We start from the raw sequence: 20,067 nt of genomic DNA, 5'->3' as shown, positions 1-20,067 counted from the left end.
GAGCGCGTTAACCGGGAGCACTTCCGAGTCACGCCACGAAGTGACGCACCGCCTTTATTTGTCTAGCCCTTGCATTACCACCCTGCTCTGCTCTGCTCTAGCTCCACATAATGTACTCCCTACTTCTTTCTCTTCCCAGAATTCTCCTCTTGCCAATTCTCATCTCTCGCTCTCTCCTTTGCTAATGAAGGTCAGTCACTGACTCATGAGCGTATTCGCGCTGCTGCACGTAGGCATTATCTTTCCGGCCTCTGGCAACTAGCAACTGACAGTTACTTTTGTTTCCTGATGCTTCAGAGATCAACAATGCCGAACGCGAGGCGCATGCGCATCCCGGCGTTCGGGGAGTGGAACCACCACGGCGCCGACGGCAACGGCACATGGCCGGCGGTCATGACCCCGTTCTTCGACCTCGCCACGCCGCAGAAAGCAGCGCCCAACAAGACGGTACGCGTACCAATCACAACAACTACTTTCTTTCTATCATCAACGGCTCGGGTTTTCACGATGCGTTGGCTTGTTGCTTATCGATCGAATGGGAAATGCTGGTCGTGTAGGGGAGACGACGGCGGGGCGGCGACGGCTTCGGCGCGGCCAAGATGGCTACGGCGGCGGAGCTGGCGCCACAGGGGCACGTGCAGACGAGGCGGAGCAAGGCGGCGAGGAGGTCCTGCTTCACGGTGGCCAAACCCGTCGACGACGACCTGTACGGGGTTCCACCGGACATGATGCTCTACGGAAAGCCAGCACCGAGGGTACGCATTACATGCTCTACGGAAAGTCAGTCCATTTTTGTATCCTAAGATAAGATGTTCGAGAACATTCAGAAACCACGATTGCAAATATGCATTATTAGAACACCTAATAAAGCCTAGGTCTTAACATACATAGGTAATCGATGCAAAGGAAAGTAACAAGAAGATTGCAAGCTCAAAGATTTCTCAACACGGAATATTATTTGCAGTCACACATATGAGCACTTAGTTTTCTCATTACTCTTATTATGGTCTTAAACGTTCATGTGATGATTTAACATGCATGACCGCAGCTGTGATAGCTGATACACGCACGAACTGTCATGACTCATTGCAGAGAGATGGCTGGCTGAGGATCCTGCGGCTGCTGGGCTGCTCCTGCTTGAGCCCGTCGAAATGACCGGACATAGCCGAGAGCATGATTGCTCTGCTCATGGTGCTCACGGCCTCACGGGGGCACACGGACAACAAGGCTAATCAGGGCTCGGGCTTTTTGGCTCTCCCCCTTCCATCCTGTACAAAAAATGTCTCAGCTTTTGGTGCATCTTCTGATCGATTCATGACGGCACGACATGACGTGCCGGCTGGCCTTGCATGACTCTGTGCGTAGCTGTGACGTTGGTGTTGTGACTGTTCGCTGCTGACCGGACTGCGCGCGCGAAGCTAGATTAGAGGTTCTTTATGTATCCTCTGTTCCCGTTTGTCGCTGAACTCCTCGCCGGTAAACCTAGCTAAGGCTGTGTTTGTTGGGCGAAATTTGGAAATTTGGCTACTGTAGCACTTTTGTTTTTATTTGGCAATTAATATTCAATCATGGACTAATTAGGCTCAAAACGTTCGTCTCGTGATTTCCGACCAAACTGTGCAATTAGTTTTTTTTCGTCTACATTTAATGCTCTATGCACGTATCACAAGATTCGATGTGATGGCTACTGTAGCACTTTTTGGGAAAACTTTTTGGAACTAAACCAGGCCTAAATGTATATGACAAGGCTGTGTAACGCGACACTGCAGGGTCAATTAAAACTTGAGAGTGATGTTCATTGGAGCCTGTCCACATGGGAATTGCCTTAGCTTCCTTGTGGTAAAATCTATTTACCTTACTTCAAGACCTCTACATATATATTTTTTTTAATGGAGATTAACTCGGCTTTTAAGAAAGCCAATAACAAAGTCTTACACAATGGGGTACCAGTTTTAACAGAAAGAGCGAAAACCAACACTCCAAACTTTGGAAGTTTTAACAGAGAGACCTCTACATATGTGCTCACAATATCCGTGTTTACCCTGTTAGGCATCGGCCTTTTGTTGTTCATTAGGATGTCCTTGAGGTATCTTGTGCATGTCGGCAAGCAATGGAATGTGTATTATAGCTTTTGGATTACTTTGGCAAACTTTATGAATTGTTCGTCCACGAATTGGCTTGTGGCTGCGAGTGGGAAATGGAAGCATCCTCGTGTCCTCAAATTTTGTCTTTCCCTTTGTTCTTCGAAGTCGTGGATATGGTTGTCTTCCTCCTCCATATCATTGCTTGCTGCATCCTTCATTCCTGACCGGTTAGGATATGGTAAATTACGAGTGGACTTATTACTCCTCGTGTTCACAACATTAACATTTTCTTTACGAACACTTTTGGGCTGCCTCGGGATTTTACCTTTTTCCAAGGTTCTGTGATTTAGGGTTGTCTTTCCCTTGTCATTTTAAAGGCGGCTCTATATGCAGCTGCCGTTACAAATGTATTTTCTAGAGGCAGCTAGATCTAGAGTCATCATTAAATGGATTTGTAAAGGCAGCTCGGTCTAAAGCCATTTCTAAAAATATGCGCAACACAACAAAATTCATATTTTTTTCAAATAAAGTTGTATAAAGATAAATTTTATATCAAAGTTGTATATCTTGGAGAGATCTAAAATTCTACGGTTGATAACTTTTTCATTTGTAATAATTTGGATCCATCAAATTCTATTTGAAGTTCTCACATTTTGAATTTTATTTTATTTTTTACTTTTGTGAAGGACCTCGGATGGAGAAATTATCAAAACCAAAGTTATAGATGTTGAAAAGATATTAAAAAGTGCAGTTGAGAACTTTTTCATTTCAAAGAATCTATGGTCTCAAAATTTAGGTCGAAGTCCTCACATATTCAAATTCAAAATTTTCAAATGACCTCAGACGGAGAATGACCAAAGTTGTAAATCTCAAATAGTTATAAAACTGTAGTTGATAACTTTTTCATTTCAAATCATTTGAAAACTATCCCAGAAAGATTACGTTTGGGTTTGTCACATTTGAAAAATTTTCAAACGATCTGGGACGGAGAAATGGTCAATCCAAAAGTTGTAGGTTTCAACAATATCTACAACTTTGCAGTTGAAAACCTTTTCATTTGAATTCGTTTAGGGTTCCAAATACTCATTTCGAAATTGGATAAAGATATAACCGGGAGAATGAATATGCTTAGAGCATCTCCAAGAGTTTGCTATCTCAACTTGGCATCCATATAATTTTGGCAAAACAAGAAAAAATAGCCTCCAACAGTTTGGCAAAACAACTTGGCATCAATAGCAACTTGGCAAATCTTCTCTCCGCGCGCGCAAATATACGCGCGCGTATACGGCTTGGCATCCGGGGCTCTTCGTTTCTTAGCGGGGCTCTTCATTCGCTTAGCGGGGCTCTTCGTTCGCTTAGCGGGGTTCTTCGTTTTGTTAACGGGTTTTTTTATTTTACCAAGTCAAAAATGCCAAACTCTTGGAGATGAATTATTTTTTTACTTGGCATATAATTTTGGGAGTTGGCAAATCACAAGATTTACTAAGTAAAATTTGACAAACTCTTGGAGATGCTCTTATAGGCACAACTTTCTTTAGGGTAAAGTAGTTAGTGGAGCAACGTGCGATGCTTGAGGTCGTGGGTTCGATCCCCTGTGGCCGCAAAAGTGCGCAAAATATTGTGTGACTTGTGGCTTTGCGACGACGCATGCATGCGATTGCTTGGTGGGGTCCAACTCTATAAAAGTTTGTAGAAACGGAAAAAAAATAGACGCAGCTGAGAGAGACTTTTCAACCGCCTCTAAAATTCTTTAGATAGTAGTGCTATAGAACATATTTGTTACTTACGATATGAACCAATGCCACTACACATTACATTACTAGTAGTGTTTAAAGGTTTGGTTAAACCATACATTGGGCCAAAGGCCCATGGAAATGGTTGGCTCGCAAAGACACCCAAGCAACCGACTTAAGCCTCCACTACAATATGATTTGTCATGTGAAATATACACACACGCGTACGTTTTTTTTTTTATTCAAACCCGGCCCGTATCCCTCTGCCCTCTCTCGGCTATTGCCTACTTACATCATGCACATTTCTACTGGTGGTCCAACGATTATATCTGAAAATAGATATCCAAAGAATAGGGATGGAAAATGGAAATCTTGTAATATGAATATTCGTTTTTAATGTGGATACTAAATGAACATATTCGAATTCGTCTTCAATAATTTTCTCTAACCGATTTCAGATATTATTCCACAAAAATATAGAATATCCAATATTTATCCATATCTACAAAGGACAAGGTATAATAATCTATTTAAAAGTTTGCTCTCCAGGACGAGTGACTAATTATTTAATTTTAACATTACTAATGATACATTGAAACTATTTAATAGTATATCTATAAATAAAATTTAATATTATTAACGATACGTAAAATATATTTGTTGTTTTTAATTATTTTAATAATTTTATTTATTTATTTACTATGTAAACTATAAAAGAGTGAAAGAATTGAAAAATATCATGTACCCAAATAATTTATATCCACCTAATATCTGAATCGTTGATGGCTTAACCTCATTTAATCTAATGGTTCCTATTAATCTGATAGTGGACCGGTAGTAAGATCTTAGGCGTAAGATCTTACCCATTAGTCATTTGGTTTTTTCACCCGTATCTTTTGTACCCGGCCTCCTGTGCCCACATGATGGCCACCGCCACCATAGAAAAAGAAAAATAACTTCCTTGATTAATTTATATATTTAATTATTAAATATTTATTGATAACTATATTATTTTTTATGAGCTATCCTTATCTATGTTATATACCCCATACTTCAATCTCTACTTTTATAATAATTTCATAATTATAAAAACATTAATAAATCAAAATAGTACTTGTTGCCTACCATTCTTATTTGAATTTCTTCATTTGACCTATCATTTTATTTAGTATTATCCATTATAATTTAGTTTACTTCGATATTCAAGATTTTTAGAAGTGCGGTTCAATTTTATTTCACTTTGATTACGATGAATTCTGTAGTAAAAATCTATTCATGTAAGTTGAATTTAACAATATGCATCTTGAGTTAAATTGAGTAAATATTAAAATAGAAATATGAGCCCGAGATATTCATTTTGTATTTGTTTTCGAAAATATCCATCACCATAGTCGAATTTGAATTACAATATAATAAAAGGTGATAACCCGATCTGATTCTATAGATCCGTCTCCATCCCTACCAAAGATGATCTTTGAAAATGGTCATTCCTCTGTAGATAGTCGTTTAAGATAACTACCTCCAAAAATAGTATTTCCAGAGGTAGTTGCTTAAAAGGTCTATCCATATAAATACGTTTGTTTTTCATATGGTCGTCTTAAGCCAACTATCTTAGTATATTAGAAATTGACATCCAGAGACGGTGACCCTGGGCCATATGCTTTCTTGGCGCAATGCTACCATTAAGACATCCGGAATGCCAGACGTCTTGCTCCACAAACTGCCGCATGCGCTGCTCACGTAAAAAACATGCCTCACCTAACAACCTCGCTCCGCTCCTGCCCTTACCCCTTCTGCAGCGCGCCAACACCCGGCGTCCTCCCCCACAGGGAGCCCCCAATGCCCGCAGATCCGGCGGCCCTCTCCCCCACCCCGTGCGAGATCCAATCGCCTCCGGCGAGATCCATGGAGGTGGCGTGGCGGTGTTGTAGGGGGAGTGGGTAGCTCTCCTCCATCCCGGCGTGGTGCCCTCCCCACCCCCGGCAGCACCCTCTCTCACCTCGCGACCGAGCTCCCCCCACCCTAGCGGCCATGGTGCTCCTCGCCCCCATCCCCCACCATCGCCGCCGAGCCAAGCCCGGTACTGGTGCTGCTGGTGGCAGTGGTGCTCGTGCACTACCTCTCGCCGTCGGCTCCGACCCTGATGGCTGGAATCGATCGGCCCAGGCTTCTCGTACCCTATGTTGTAAATGTATGTTTAAGGTGTTTCAGGCGTTTCAAAGGTATGTTGCAGTTCTTTCTTATTGATGTTACAAAAGTAGATCGGGGGACATTGCACATGTTGCAAGTGTTCCAGAAGCATGTCGCAATCGTTTTTTATCTGGATGTTACAAATGTTTCACACATATGTTGCAACAGTATGTTCTAAATGTTTCAGCTGTTTCAGTCTTATATTGCGGTATGTGTTTTTTCATATTGCAATTGTTTTATTTGTATGTTGCAAATGTTTCACACACATGTTGCAAGCGCATGTCCTAAATGTTTCATCTGTTTCAAATATATGTTGCATTCGAGTGTTTCATGTTGCAAGTGTAGACCGCCGGCATTGGTGTCCACGAGGGCGGGGCAGAGCCAAGACGTGGCCACGGACGCGTGGAGGAGGCGCAGGCCGCTACCGGCGGTGTGGGGAGGAGGTACAGGCCACGCAATGTTGTTGTGGAAGAGACGGGGGCGAGTCATCCAAACAGCGTGGGCAGCGGATCTGAAGCGGGGTGGTTCGGTTGCGAGCACGGAAAACGGAGCTGGCACGAGCGACGCGCAAATCCGAGCAGATGGGGCGGAGCAGCCGCAAGGCGTCTGGACGGACGCATGCCAAAGGTGGAAAGTATCCGACCGTCTCTAAATTGAAATTAAATGGTGAAGCCCAGGAAAACCGTTTTTACAGTAATATACGTCACGGTGGTGTACAGTCTATGTGCAAAGTGTGATGGTGCGCTATGCATATGCGAGGCACGGTCCTCCTCTGGGAGCGAGGGAGAGCCAGCGCGCGGTTTCTCCATCGTCTCTTCTGGTCATGAACAGCAAAAGGCTAGCCCGAGTGACGGAAGCCCAACAAGCTAGTAGCAATAAAGCAACACCGTGTGACAGGAAATGGACAGGCACGCACTCGATCTTGTATAGCCGGCCTAACCCAACCGGGATTAAGAAACGTGCATCCCAACTGAAAGGGACTAGGGAGGACAACAAATTGGAGGTCATTGCGGCAGCGACCAGCGAGCAAGCACAGCCGATCGATCGATGAACACGGCCGAACACGCTAGCGCTGGTAATGATGCGAAAGAGACGTGTGCCAACTATGTATATGGGATATATCACAAACACTGCTAATCAGGCTCAAGTTTAGTGCTTGCTCTCCCACTCTCGCGCGCACATCTATATATACCCGGGCCCTGTGTGTCTGCCACGAAAGCAAAATGCACCGCGTGACGGACACTACGTAGAAAACGATTTGTAGCAATGGTTTAATTTTTTTTTAGAGGCGGCTGGTGATGGAGCCGCCCCTACAGTGGCGTGCTCGGGTGCCCAGACACCAGCCGCCCCTACAAATGGAACAGCAGGGGCGGCTGGTGATATGAGCCGCCCCTACAAATGGAGTATGATTTTTAGGGGCGGCTCAATCACCAGCCGCCTCTAGAAATGGTATTTGTAGAGGCGGCTGGTGATTGAGCCGTCCCTAAAAATGGCCCGTATTTATAGCTTCTATTTGTAGGGGCGGCTCAATCACCAGCCGCCCCTACAAATGACCCCCATATAAAACTGAAGCAGCACCTTCTTCCTCCTCGGGTCATTCACTCCAACCCGTGAAAGAAAGTTGGGAAGGGCTTGGGCACCTCCCAAAAATGGCTCTACTAAGGGGGGAAGGTTTTAGTCTCAAATCCTTTGGTGGAGAGGTTGTAGAAGGTAAGAAAATGCTATTCCACATTTTTTTTGAAGTTTTAATGGTTGATTAGTGAATAATTAGAGTTTTGTTTTTCTCTCTTTTCTATGGTGCTTGAGCTATTTATGAGCAAATTAGACCCAACTTTTAAATGTACTAGGGTAAATTAGGGAGGGGAACAAGATCATACCCTTATTTGGTCTATGTTTCTTGATTTTAGTGAACCATTAGTTAGTTTTATGGATGTTTCATGTGCATGTGATCTAGATCTAGGGTTTGATTTTTTTATTAATTTCATTTTTGTAAATTTATGTTTGATAAAATTGGACTAGGGTTTGTACGAAAGATATTGTGTAAAGTATAATTATTGCTAATTGTTGTCTTTGAAATTGTTTATTGTAATCAATAAATATGTATTTTAATTATTTATGGATAAATGGGCCATTAATTAATTTTCCTCTACCATGGTGTGTTTGTATGCTTCATATAATTATATTAGATTTATATTCATATATATCTGAGGTATATACAATTATTCTCAAATAATTATTACTTTGATTAATTTTTATATATATCTGAATAAGTAGTCCTTTAATGTTTATTTTGTTGTTGTTGTAAAAGATGGAGTACAGGAACTCTTGGATGTATGGTTCGTTAAGGTTCAAGGCAGGTTTTCGTGAAGAGGTGGATAAATTTATTGAAGCCGCAACGAAGCATGCAACGACATTGAAAGAGAATAATGATACAATTATTTACCCCTGTAAAGATTGCAAGAATCGTATGGTATGGATAGATGTGACTATCATCAGATCACATTTGATTATACGAGGATTTGTTGAGGACTACACAGTGTGAATTCATCATGGTGAAACGGTTATTGTTAACGACGAGGATGAGGAGGAATACCACGATGAAACCATAGAATCCCTGTCCCAATATTCAGCCGAGCTTGATGCACAAATGGATTTCGAGTTTGGCAATGAACAAGGTGGTGATGCTGGTGGTTGGGATGGTAACGACGAAGGTGGTGCCAATAATGATGGTGGAGCACGTGTTGGAGTTGAAGATGATTTAGATGACATGATTCGAACCCTTGGACCAAAGATTTTACTAAATAGCCCGAAAAGTCTAGAAAATTTGGAAAGAGTGACAAAAGCATCGAAGGAGACTGTGTATGGTGTTGAAAAGGGTTGTCCGACACATTGGACATTGCTACGTTTTGTGCTTGAGCTGCTCATCCTGAAGGCTAAGTACGGCTGGTCAGACTGTAGTTTCAATGATCTATTGCATCTCCTGTCATGGGTGCTACCACAACCAAACTCAGTTCCCGCCAACACATACCAAGCGAAGAAGATCATAAGTCCATTGACAATGGGGGTTGAAAAAATACATGCATGCCCCAACCACTGTATACTTTTTCGTGGTGAAACGTTCAAGTCATTGGATAAATGTCCCCGGTGTGGGGCCAGCCGGTACAAGAACAATGACCTTTACGGTGGGGACGAACCATCCACGGGGAAAAAGAGGAATAAGAAGGGTACAAAAAAGGTGGTACAAGAATCTCAGCCTCCAGAGGACACTCCATTAGGCAACGATGCAAAGCAGAGAAGAATTCCTGCCCTGGTAATGTGGTACCTGCCATTGACCGACCTCTTGAGACGTATGTTCCTAAACCCTAAAGAAGCCGCACTCATGACATGGTGGGATGATGAGCGCAAGGTGGATGATGATAAGATTGCACACCCGGCTGATTGTAGTCAGTGGCAAAGGTTTGATGAGAAGCACAAAGAATTCAGCGATGACCCAAGGAATGTACGGTTTGGCCTGAGCACCGATGGAATGAATCCCTTCAATGAGAGGATGAGCAACCACAGCACATGGCTAGTGATCTTGACCATGTACAACATCCCAACATGGTTGTGTCAGAAGAGAAAGTACCTTCTCCTCACTATTCTTATTTCTAGCCCTAAACAACCAGGCATTGATATAGACGTGTTCCTCGAGCCCTTGATGCAAGAAATGGAGAGACTATGGAGGCATGGGGAGCAGATGTACGATGCGTTCCGAAAGGAGGACTTCATATGTAGAGGAATAATATTTGTTACTACAAATGATTACCCCACGTTGTTTGCTTTGTCTGGACAGATCAAAGGGAAGACGGGATGCTTGGTTTGCTTGGATGGTACTACATGGGTGTACCTGGATGCATCCAAGAAGATAGTTTACCTAAGGAACCGACGCTTCTTAAAGACAAGTCATAAGTACCGCAGCAAATTGTTCTTTAGATTTTATGACAACGCCCTAGAGATTGAACCCCCTTTGGAGAGACGTCATAACGGAGAACATGTGTACAGAATGGTGAAAAATATACGCGTCGTCTATGGAAAGAAGAATCCAGATGGGACGAACAGAGATAGAAGCACACCTCCTATCGAAGGCGTACCTTTCAAGAAACAATCGATCTTCTTTTAGTATCTACCTTATTGGCCAGACTTGGAGGTCCCCCATGCCATTGATGCTATGCACGTACAGAAGAATGTCTTTGAGAGTTTCATTGCTACCTTGATGGACATAGGCAAGTCAAAGGATGGTCTGAAAGCACAGAAAGACATGGTGCAGCTAAACATGATGCCACAGCTTCACCCGGTACCTGAGGCTAATGGAAAATACACTCTGCCCGTGGCGTGCTTCAACCAAACACCAGACGAGAAGAGAGCTATATGCACTTTCCTGAGGGGGATCAAAGTCCCGACTGGGTTTTCAGCAAATGTGAAGAAGCTAGTGTCGATAAAGGACTTGTCAATAACACACTGCAAGGCTCACGATTGCCATGTGATGCTGACAGTGTTTCTACCTATTGCAATCAGGGCTATAAAGCCAGAGTTCTTGAAAATGGCCATCACCCGCATGTGCTACTTCTTTTCGAAGATCTCACAGAAGACGATTAGCAAGGAAGAGCTGAGTGACCTACATGAATTTGTGGTGGAGACACAAAACCAACTGGAGATGTGTTTACCTCCTGCTTTTTTTGATATAATGCCACATCTCATGATTCACATGGTTCATCAAATACAGGCGCTTGGCCCTTGCTACTTGCATGAAATGTGGTCCTATGAGCGGTTCATGTCGGTTTTAAGTCGATACATGCATAATCGAGCATACCCAGAGGGCTCCATGATAGAGGGTTACAGTACTGAAGAAGTCGTCGAGTGCTGTCAAGAGTACCTAAAAGTACAGAAAGGGATTGGTAAACCCGATTCTCGTCACAAGGGTAGGCTGGCTGGGAAGGGCACCAGTGGTAGAAAAGTGTTCATCGACCATGATTACAAAGAGGTGAGTCGGGCGCATTACAGTGTCTTGCAGAGTACACAACTGATGCAACCGTATATTGATGAACACTTGGCTATCATTATGGCGGAGAGAAATGGCCGTTCGGATGATTGGGTCATGAAACAGCACAAGCAACGACTAACTATATGGTTGAAGGACCAAAACATACCGCCTGGAGAAACCATAGACTCTATTACCATCAGTAGGTTGGCGGAGGGGCCATCGAGACAAGTTACATCTTGGAATACTTATGATATCAATAGGTACACGTACTATACCCACGCAAAGGATAGTAAATATGTGAACCAAAACAGCGGCGTTCGAATAGAGGCTCTCGATAGATTAGGGCGAAAGATCCAATACTTTGGCATCATTGAAGAGATATGGGAACTTGACTATGGAAGGGATATAACGGTGGCAAAAATGTTTTCATGCTTTAAATGACCTTTTATGTGAACCTAGATAATATAAAAGTTGTAGATAATAATTTAAGTATCTTTGTTGTCCTAAAAATTTCATAATTTTATCCTATCTTTGCTGGTGTGTTGTACAGTTCTGAGATTTTGTATAATTCGACCATGTGGCTGCTGCTACTTGCTACTCCTAAGTGGCTGCTGCTCTTACTCTACTACTACCACTCCTTCTCTATTTTTTTGCTTATATACTGCTGGTGTGTAGTGGCTACTGTTGCTGCTACTACTACTACTACTACTACTACTCCTACCACTACTACTACTACTCCTCCTCCTACTCCTCTTACTACTCCTACTACTCCTCCTCTTACTACTCCTACTACTCCTCTTACTACTCGCTACTCCTAAGTGGTTGCTGCTCTTACTCTACTACTACCACTCCTTCTCTATTTTTTTGCTTATATACTGCTGGTGTGTAGTGGCTGCTGCTGTTACTACTATTACTACTACTACTACTACTACTACTACTCCTCCTACCACTACTACTACTACTCCTCGTCCTCCTCCTACTACTCCTCTTACTACTCCTACTACTACTCCTCTTACTACTCCTCCTCTTACTACTCCTACTACTCCTCTTACTACTCGCTACTCCTAAGTGGCTGCTGCTCTTACTCTACTACTACCACTCTACTCTACTACTTTCTACTTACTACTACTACTTGCTACTCCTAAGCGGCTGCTGCTCTTACTCTACTACTACCACTCCTTCTCTGTTTTTTTGCTTATATACTGCTGGTGTGTAGTGGCTGCTGCTGCTGCTGCTGCTGCTACTACTACTACTACTACTACTACTACTACTACTACTACTACTACTACTACTACTACTACTACTACTACTACTACTCCTCCTACTCCTCCTCCTCTTACTACTACCACTCCTTCTCTATTTTTTTGCTTATGCTGGTGTGTAGTGGCTGTTGCTACTACTACTACTTAACTACTACTACTCCTACCACTACTCCTACTAGTACTCCTCCTGCTCCTACTCCTCCTCCTCCTTCTACTCCTCCTCCTCTTACTACTCCTCCCTCTACTTGCTACTCCTACTGCTGCTCTTCTTTCATTGATGCTCCTACTACTACTCCTAAGTGGCTGCTTCTCTTACTCTACTACTACCACTCTACTGCTACACTTACTCTACTCTACTACTTTCTACTTACTACTACTACTTGCTACTCCTAAGTGGCTGCTGCTCTTACTCTACTACTACCACTCCTCTATTTTTTTGCTTATATACTGCTGGTGTGTAGTGGCTGCTGCTGCTGCTACTGCTACTACTACTCCTACCACTACTCCTACTACTAATCCTCTTACTACTCCTACTCCTCCTCTTACTACTCCTACTACTACTCCTCTTACTACTCCTACTACTCCTCTTATATACTGCTGGTTTGTTAAGCAGTAGTTGCTTTTTTTTTGCCAAATCTCCCCTCTCCTCTCCTCTCCTTTGTTTTGCCGATGATGAAATTGTCCAAGTCCATACATTATATGGAATATGAGCTGATGATCAAGAACTTGTGAGGAACTTGGCATCATTAGCAGCCGCCCCTTTTATATTGTTGTTTTATAGGACTACTTTGGTTTATAGACCTTTTTGATTTCTTATACCTTCTCGCATACCTAAAGCACACTTTCTTGCATCTTTTAGAACAAAGCGTGAAATAATGTCGCGGACAACAGACCGTGCAGCTCGATGCCCCGAGCATGATGAGTAGCCAACCCTTGAGGAGCAAGCACTAGAGGACCAGCTTACTCAGGAATAGTTCAATAACGAGGTAGAAAAAGATCTAGAAGTGATGCTTACTCAGGAGGAGTGTGACGAGGAGGAAGGCCCTAAAGGAGAGGCTGCTGAAGGCAAAGAAGAAGAGGATGATGAGTCAGAAGAGGGATATGAAAGTCCCGAGGATCCTTTCCCACCTGAAGCAAGAAGGAGGCCAACGGAGGAAGATTTGGACAAGGATTTTGACCCGAACGAGGAGGTAGGGAAGAAGTTTTAGCTTGTAAATTTTGCTAAAGCTTTGGCTGTGTTACCTCTGCTAACACTTTGACCTGTCCTATATATAGGTCCCTCCTGAAACTTAGAAAAGACGACGTCGATGTCCGCGACATCTCGCTAGACAAGACGGAGTAGAGGAAAGGAGAGCAGAGGCAACAACCATAGAGACGGATCACGATGCCTCTGCTCCACAAACTCAAGACACAACCACGACTACCAAGCCTAAGAGGAAACGAGGGGATAGAAAAGGAAATCTATATCCAGATAAGGCTTGCTATGTGATAACGGAGGTTGGGCTAGCAGGGGAGATCCTTGAGCCGAAGGAATTAAGAGGACGATTCCGTAATGCGATCGGGGCCCTAGTAAGAGATAAATTGAACCCAGCAATCCCTAACTGGAAAGAGGTACCAGAGAACATAAAGAATGCACTATGGGATAGGCAGCTGAAGGTTAATTTTAGATTTCCAGAGGGTAAGCACGAATTGGTAAAAAAAATGCTATCAGGATGATGGGAGAGTCATTGCAACGTTGGAGGTCAGAGCTTAACACGAAGTATATCCAAAAGGGGTTAACTCCCTTCAACAAGTTCGGCAAAATAACTCCTAGTCAATGGGAGGAGCTTGTGGCTCAGAAGACTTCAGCGGAGGCATTGGAGCTCAGTGCTCGTAACACCGAGCTAGCGAAGAGGAACAAACACCACCATCATCTAGGCCCCGGTGGCTACTATGCCAAGGAAGAGCAGTTTAGAAAGATGGATGAAGAGGCCGCAGCTGCTGGGAATATCGATGTGACGAAGTTGAAGGTATGCTCAAGGAACTGGATATATGCGAGGAGTATAGAACCATCCGACAGTAATCTTAAGTTTGATAAGCCGAAGACCCAAGAGGCGGTATCAAGGATACTGAAATATGCTGAAGACAAAGAGAAGGGCTCATTCAATCCTTCCAGAGAGAGGGACGAGCTTAGCCTTAGCTTGGGAAACAAGGAGCACACAGGCCGCACCAGGGGGCTAGGGAAAAGGATGACTTGGAAGCAAGGATTCGAAGAGGACAGGCACATGTACAAGAAACATGGCCAAGACCGGGAGACTAGTCTTGAGCTCCAAGTGAAGGCTCTAGTTGCGAAGGCGCTGGAGGAGCAAGGAATGTCTATGGAGCCACGTATATTAGTGACGCCACCGGGAGAACTGGCATTAGTTGGCAGCCCTCCGAAAGTTCCTAGCAGCCAAGGTTCCACTGCAGCCACAACCTCAGTCGATCTCATACGGGAACCTACTAGTTGCACCTTGGTGTTTCTCAGTGGCTGGCAGAACACTATGATGGAGGTGGCAACGGGTGTTGCACATCCTCCCAGTGGCTTACACCACAATAATAACATACCGCCGGACTACACTAGGGTCGAGGTGCATATAGTAAAGCCCGAGTTCATGCAGTGGAGGATAGACTACGCAACTCCCGAGGGGCTGGTGTTACTCGGAGATGTTATGGGGCAGTTCATCCTCTAGCACAAATGGGATATTATATTGACTGCTTCTTCGCCGCCTCCCCCTCTCCCAAATTTGGAGCGAGTTGTTGAGGCCGGGGAGATATTTTCACCGTCTCGTGACCCCCACATTCCTGAGATGCCACATTCTTCCTCGCCTCCTATCGAGCATGTGCCTGATGAGATGCCACAACCTTCTCCAGCTCGTACCGGGCAAGTGCATCATGAGATGTCACAGTCTTCTCAACAAGCACAACCGATACATGAACAACGAGTGCCTCCTGAAGAAGGTGATGCACAAGAAGATGAGGACGTGCCTGAATGGGAACTCCGAAAGAAGATTCCAATCCACATAAGGCCAGTTTATGTTCCGATCAAAGACGTCTCGTCGGTGTCCAAGTGGTATTCCCATGATCAGTTCAAGCCTGAAAACCAAGTTAAAAAAGTCCCATCACGGGGTTCTAAGGAGGCCGTCAGTAGCAAACTTCACCAAATTGCAAAGCAGTATCCAAATGTTGATGCCATCGAATGGTCAAAGGATTGCCCGAAAAAATATGAAAGAGGCAAGCCCTTCCTACCAAACCGGGACATCCAGCGCCTACCACTTGGAATGAGAAGGTTCCATGATTGGTACTTGCGTGTTCTCCCAACGAGCATAGATATCATACAAGCATGCTTTCCCACCGGCACATTTGGAAGCCCAGCCGGGAAAATTGTCTTTGACTTCAATGACATGCACACATGCTTTCACCTGGGAGAAATGGAGATGAATCTAATTCGCACATGGTGCCTATAAATCCTTGTCCTCCCGATATGATATGAATGTAATCTTTGAATTTTGTTGTAACTAACCCACGCCGTGATTTGTAGAATGCAAGTGCACATTGTCAAACAAATGCCAAGTGTGAAAGCCGGGTATGTAGACCCTCAAGCTATAGCCCAAACAAATTTTAATTACCCTAAACGGTGGACACTGGATGCCAAAGAGCTAGCAGCTGCAAAGACTCTTCGGGAGAAAGAGCGCATCCATAGTGCGAAGCTAAGGGAAGAGTCCCTTAAGGTTGCGGCATACATTGCTCTGGCTTTCAAAAATCTCCAACAACACTCTACTATATGGCTACCATACAACTTCGAGTAAGTTCAACTATAACTTAAAGCTATGTTCGATATATTTTATTCGATGTAAAAGAGCTTATCTAGTTCTATGATTAAATCCATGCAGCAACCACTGGATTTATATAGCCGTCGATGTCGGGAAGAGCATGGCATGGGTCTTTGATTCAATAGATAAGGACCCGGCGACATACAAAGACTTCATATCGATTCTCAAGACGTATACATATCGACAATCCTCATTAGCTTATATGTCTATATACATACTTGTAACGTTCACTTATGCATACTAACAAGTTGTATTTGCTAAAATAATTCGAACAGGGCATTTAGGTTCTATGTCTCTCATCATCATGGAAGGCATGATCCAGCGAGGAAGGAAAAGCTGGCTATAAAAACACTATGTGCGGTAAGTGTAACTTACTTCTTCAGTACTCCGTTACATGGCTGTCAAAAGCATTACCTAATATTTTCATATGCAAAACACAGTGCCCCAAGCAGAGGCCTGGGAGTGTACATTGTGGATACTATATATGTTCTATGATGAGTAACACCGGTGCCTACAGGAGACACCCCTTAAGGGTAAGTTTGAACCTCTTCACCCATAGTATAAAAACTTCATAAATGGTATGAAATACTAAACTGAAACTTGTTTTCTTGTAGTGGAGAGAAGAGAAAGGAATGAAAAGAGACCCATACAAGGATGACCAACTCTTAGAGCTCGTCGGCGACCTTTGCAACTTCATATTGGACCAGATTGTACACGTCAGAGGCGCCTACCATGATCGAGAGTCTGACTTAGGTACAAATCCTCAGTACCAACACCTTCGTGAGACTGAAAGGCTAGCTCTAGGACGTTGATAACAATGTGTATGAAATTTGTATATTTAATGATGGATTGTATATATATATATCATTATGAATTAGACTTGTAATTGTACTTTATATAATACTATTGTGCTTGTAGTCGTGTTTGGAACGTTGGTCGCGTGGCGTTCAGCAACGCGAACGCGGTTCGGAACGTTGGTCGCGGGGCATTCGGCAACGTGGATGCTGGATGGAATACGCAGAAACAAACAGTTCTGGTCGAATTTGAATTGTAAATTTGAATTTTTTTTGGCGGGAAAACGTACTGTAGGGGCGGTTCTAGATTGAACCGCCCCTGCAAACAGGTATTATAGAGGCGGCTGGCACTACAGCCGCCCCTACAAATAGATTTGTAGGGGCGGTTGGTTCTTGAGCCGCCCCTACAAATAGATTTGTAGGGGCGGTTCGTAATACTAGCCGCCCCTACAAATCGATTTGTAGGGGCGATCACCAACCGCCCCTATAAATCGATTTGTAGGGGCGGCCTGGGAACCGCCTCTACAAATGCATGATTTGTAGAGACAGTTCAGTAGGGGCGGCTGGCCAAACCGCCCCTACAAAGGGTTACCAGCCGCCCCTAAAAATGCTTTTTGTAGTAGTGGGATCGGATCGACGGAAAAGACGATACCTTTGACTTCTTCCACTTGCATTCATCACTGCATCATGCGCTTTCCAAATACTGCTATTACTCAAGTAGCCTATGCAAAGCAATTAGAGCAATTCCAGCAGACCCAAACTTGAGCCCTCATAGCTAAATATGGGTATTCAGGTCAAAAATATAGCTCCAACAGGGCCCATACTAGAACATCCAAATTTGGATGGGCACCAAAATCCACCCCAAGGACCGTATTCCTATGGCTCAGCTCCAGGCACCCAAAAGGCTGTTTTGGCCATTTCCATCCCAGCCCACTCGTGGAATCCAGTGCGGCAGCCTCTCCACGCCTCCAACAGAGCTCGCGACACGACAGACACGGTTGTGCAGGGCCACGCGGCTACCCAGAGGCATGGTGGCACAGATCTGGTCTTCCCAGGAGCTCCTCTAGTCCTGCGCGCAACTCCTCCCCTCCCTACAGCTCCCTGGCTCGTAGGTAACGTGACAGACGCGGTGGCGTAGCAGGCCTACACGCCCACCTACAGGCATAGCAGCGTGTGGATCTGGTCTTCTCGGCGGCTCCTACTGTCTACATGCGTGGCTCCTCTGGACCGCACTGCTCCAGCTCCTTCCCTCACTCAGCCTACATCACCGCCGGCTCCTTCCCCTCCCTTAGCCCGCCCCACCGCTCAAGGAGCGCTCCTTCGGTCTCCGCGGCTATGGCTCCTCCTCTCCGCCCTCTGACCTGCCGTAATCAAGGAGTCAGTGCGGCACTCCTTGGGTCGCTCCCCTTCTCTAATTGCGATAGCTCAGATGGTAAAGCATTGAAGATGACAAGTGGGTCCCAATTGTCACTGTCTATTGAAAGGATTTGAGAGCTTTAGTTCAGGGGCTTCTGCCGGAGGAGATGCAAAATACAGGACCAACAAGTAGGGAAGAGCACCCAAATAAGAAATAGGGGCCTAGTTTAGGTGCTTCTGCTAGAGTTGCTCTTGGCATTTACACACAAAAAATCTTTGTTTAGACATGTGCCAGGATGCACCAATTTGGGCATGTGTGTTACCATGACCCTTAGGTGTGTTGGCGGTCCTTAACTACTATTCTTAACCGCCAACACTCACATAAAACCTGCTAAAAAGAACACCAAACTTAGAATTAGGGCTTATAACTAACGAATTCCATAAGTTTTGGTGGTTGTTCATTTATAGGAGGACATGTCAGGATAAACACAAGAAATGTGCCAAAAGTACACAAGAAACACAACAAAATAAACACCCGACATGGGCCTAAGGGGGGAAGGCCCACTACCAGCAAATCAGGGTCCAAAAGAGGTGGAGAACAAGGCCAAACCCAAGTCAAAACATCTCAACTCTACGCAATACCACCATGGGCCAAGTCCAGGAGATAACAGGAGGCAGTCCAACAAAATTGGACTCAAGGTGGCCCACCTAGGGTGCGGCCGCACCCCAATGATGGTTACACAGGTGCTGGGCAGATTAAACGCACCTACAAGGCGGTTTGCTCCTTCCATAAAAGGATGAGGAATATTTCAAGGACCCCCTCCTCTCCGCCTGTAAAAGGAGGCCTCCACATCCTCATATCATCATCAATCACTTGGGAAAATACAACACAAAGGAGACACAATGTAGCAAGAAGAGAGAAAGAGCTCTATTCATATCTTAGTTCTCTAGCTAGCTTTAGTTTAGGGAGTGAGTGAGGAAGAGAAAGAGATGGTGAAGTACCGGCATTGTCAGCTACCTCCATTTGTGTACTTGGGGCCCCTTGTACACATAGCGGAAGGAATGCTGGGAATGTTAGCTCCCTCTTCACTGGTACCTCGGCGAATCTAGTACTATTTGGAGTGCAAAGGTTCGTGTTCTTTTATGGTGATGAGCTCTTACTTTAAGTTAGTCTTGTTTACTATTTACTAGCGGGTTCGTCGTCTGCCCCCGTGGAGGATACTCTAGTAGAGGGCTCCTAATAAAGACGGATAATCCTATATGGCGCTAGAGTAGTAGTTGATAGCATAGACGGGTGTCAAGGCTAGAGGCTACCTTCGTTTGCCTTGTATCCTCCGGTTGAGGGGTAGGCGGCAGGTGGTGACAGCCCTATCCATCCTTCATAATCCCCCACATTGAGATATGGCGTAGAGCCATAGTCCGGCAACGCTTGGCAGACCAAGTGTTATCCGGCGCTCGAAGCAAGTTTATAGTGGCAAAGCTATCTTAGCTTAGGATCTCTATCCCTAGAAAACCTCGCTACCCGAGATGGCTTTCTTCTTGTTCTCATAGGTGAACTAGCTAAGAGACTTTTACACATCCGTTCCCTGTGAAAATACGATACCCCGAATACTTCCGGGTGAAATGCTACAACGGTAATTCCATGCGCTTGTGGATTATTTTTATATGCATTAAGAAATACCAATAAGCATTTCTAGCACCGTTGCCAGATAACGGTTGTTGTAGTATCTCTGAATCTAGTTCACCGTGTATCTCTATGTTTTACCTTTCAAAAAAA

At 44.4% G+C, this 20,067-nt stretch overlaps 1 protein-coding gene across 1 annotated transcript; it reads left to right on the top strand.

The window, feature by feature from the left end:
* The first annotated feature begins 303 nt into the window (after positions 1 to 303).
* Positions 304 to 1,155, top strand: LOC136503256 (uncharacterized). The gene is made up of 3 exons (XM_066498393.1): positions 304 to 453; positions 558 to 755; positions 1,093 to 1,155. Exons 1-3 carry the CDS (start codon positions 307 to 309, stop codon positions 1,153 to 1,155), a joined length of 408 nt encoding a protein of 135 aa, XP_066354490.1. The 5' UTR covers positions 304 to 306.
* The last annotated feature ends 18,912 nt before the right edge of the window (positions 1,156 to 20,067 follow it).

Source organism: Miscanthus floridulus, chromosome 14 (genome assembly GCF_019320115.1).
Source record: "Miscanthus floridulus cultivar M001 chromosome 14, ASM1932011v1, whole genome shotgun sequence".
In the NCBI taxonomy this organism is placed as follows: Eukaryota; Viridiplantae; Streptophyta; class Magnoliopsida; order Poales; family Poaceae; genus Miscanthus; species Miscanthus floridulus.
Note: the sequence above shows the minus strand (reverse complement) of the source record. Positions and strands in the feature narration are given on the sequence as shown.

Excerpts from the sequence above, each read along its gene's own strand:
- LOC136503256 (XM_066498393.1), top strand. The coding sequence starts at position 307 with ATGCCGAACGCGAGGCGCATGCGCATCCCGGCGTTCGGGGAGTGGAAC. Across the intron at positions 454-557 it reads CGCCCAACAAGACGGTACGC|GGGAGACGACGGCGGGGCGG; the intron begins GTACCAATCACA and ends CTGGTCGTGTAG. Across the intron at positions 756-1,092 it reads ACGGAAAGCCAGCACCGAGG|AGAGATGGCTGGCTGAGGAT; the intron begins GTACGCATTACA and ends GACTCATTGCAG.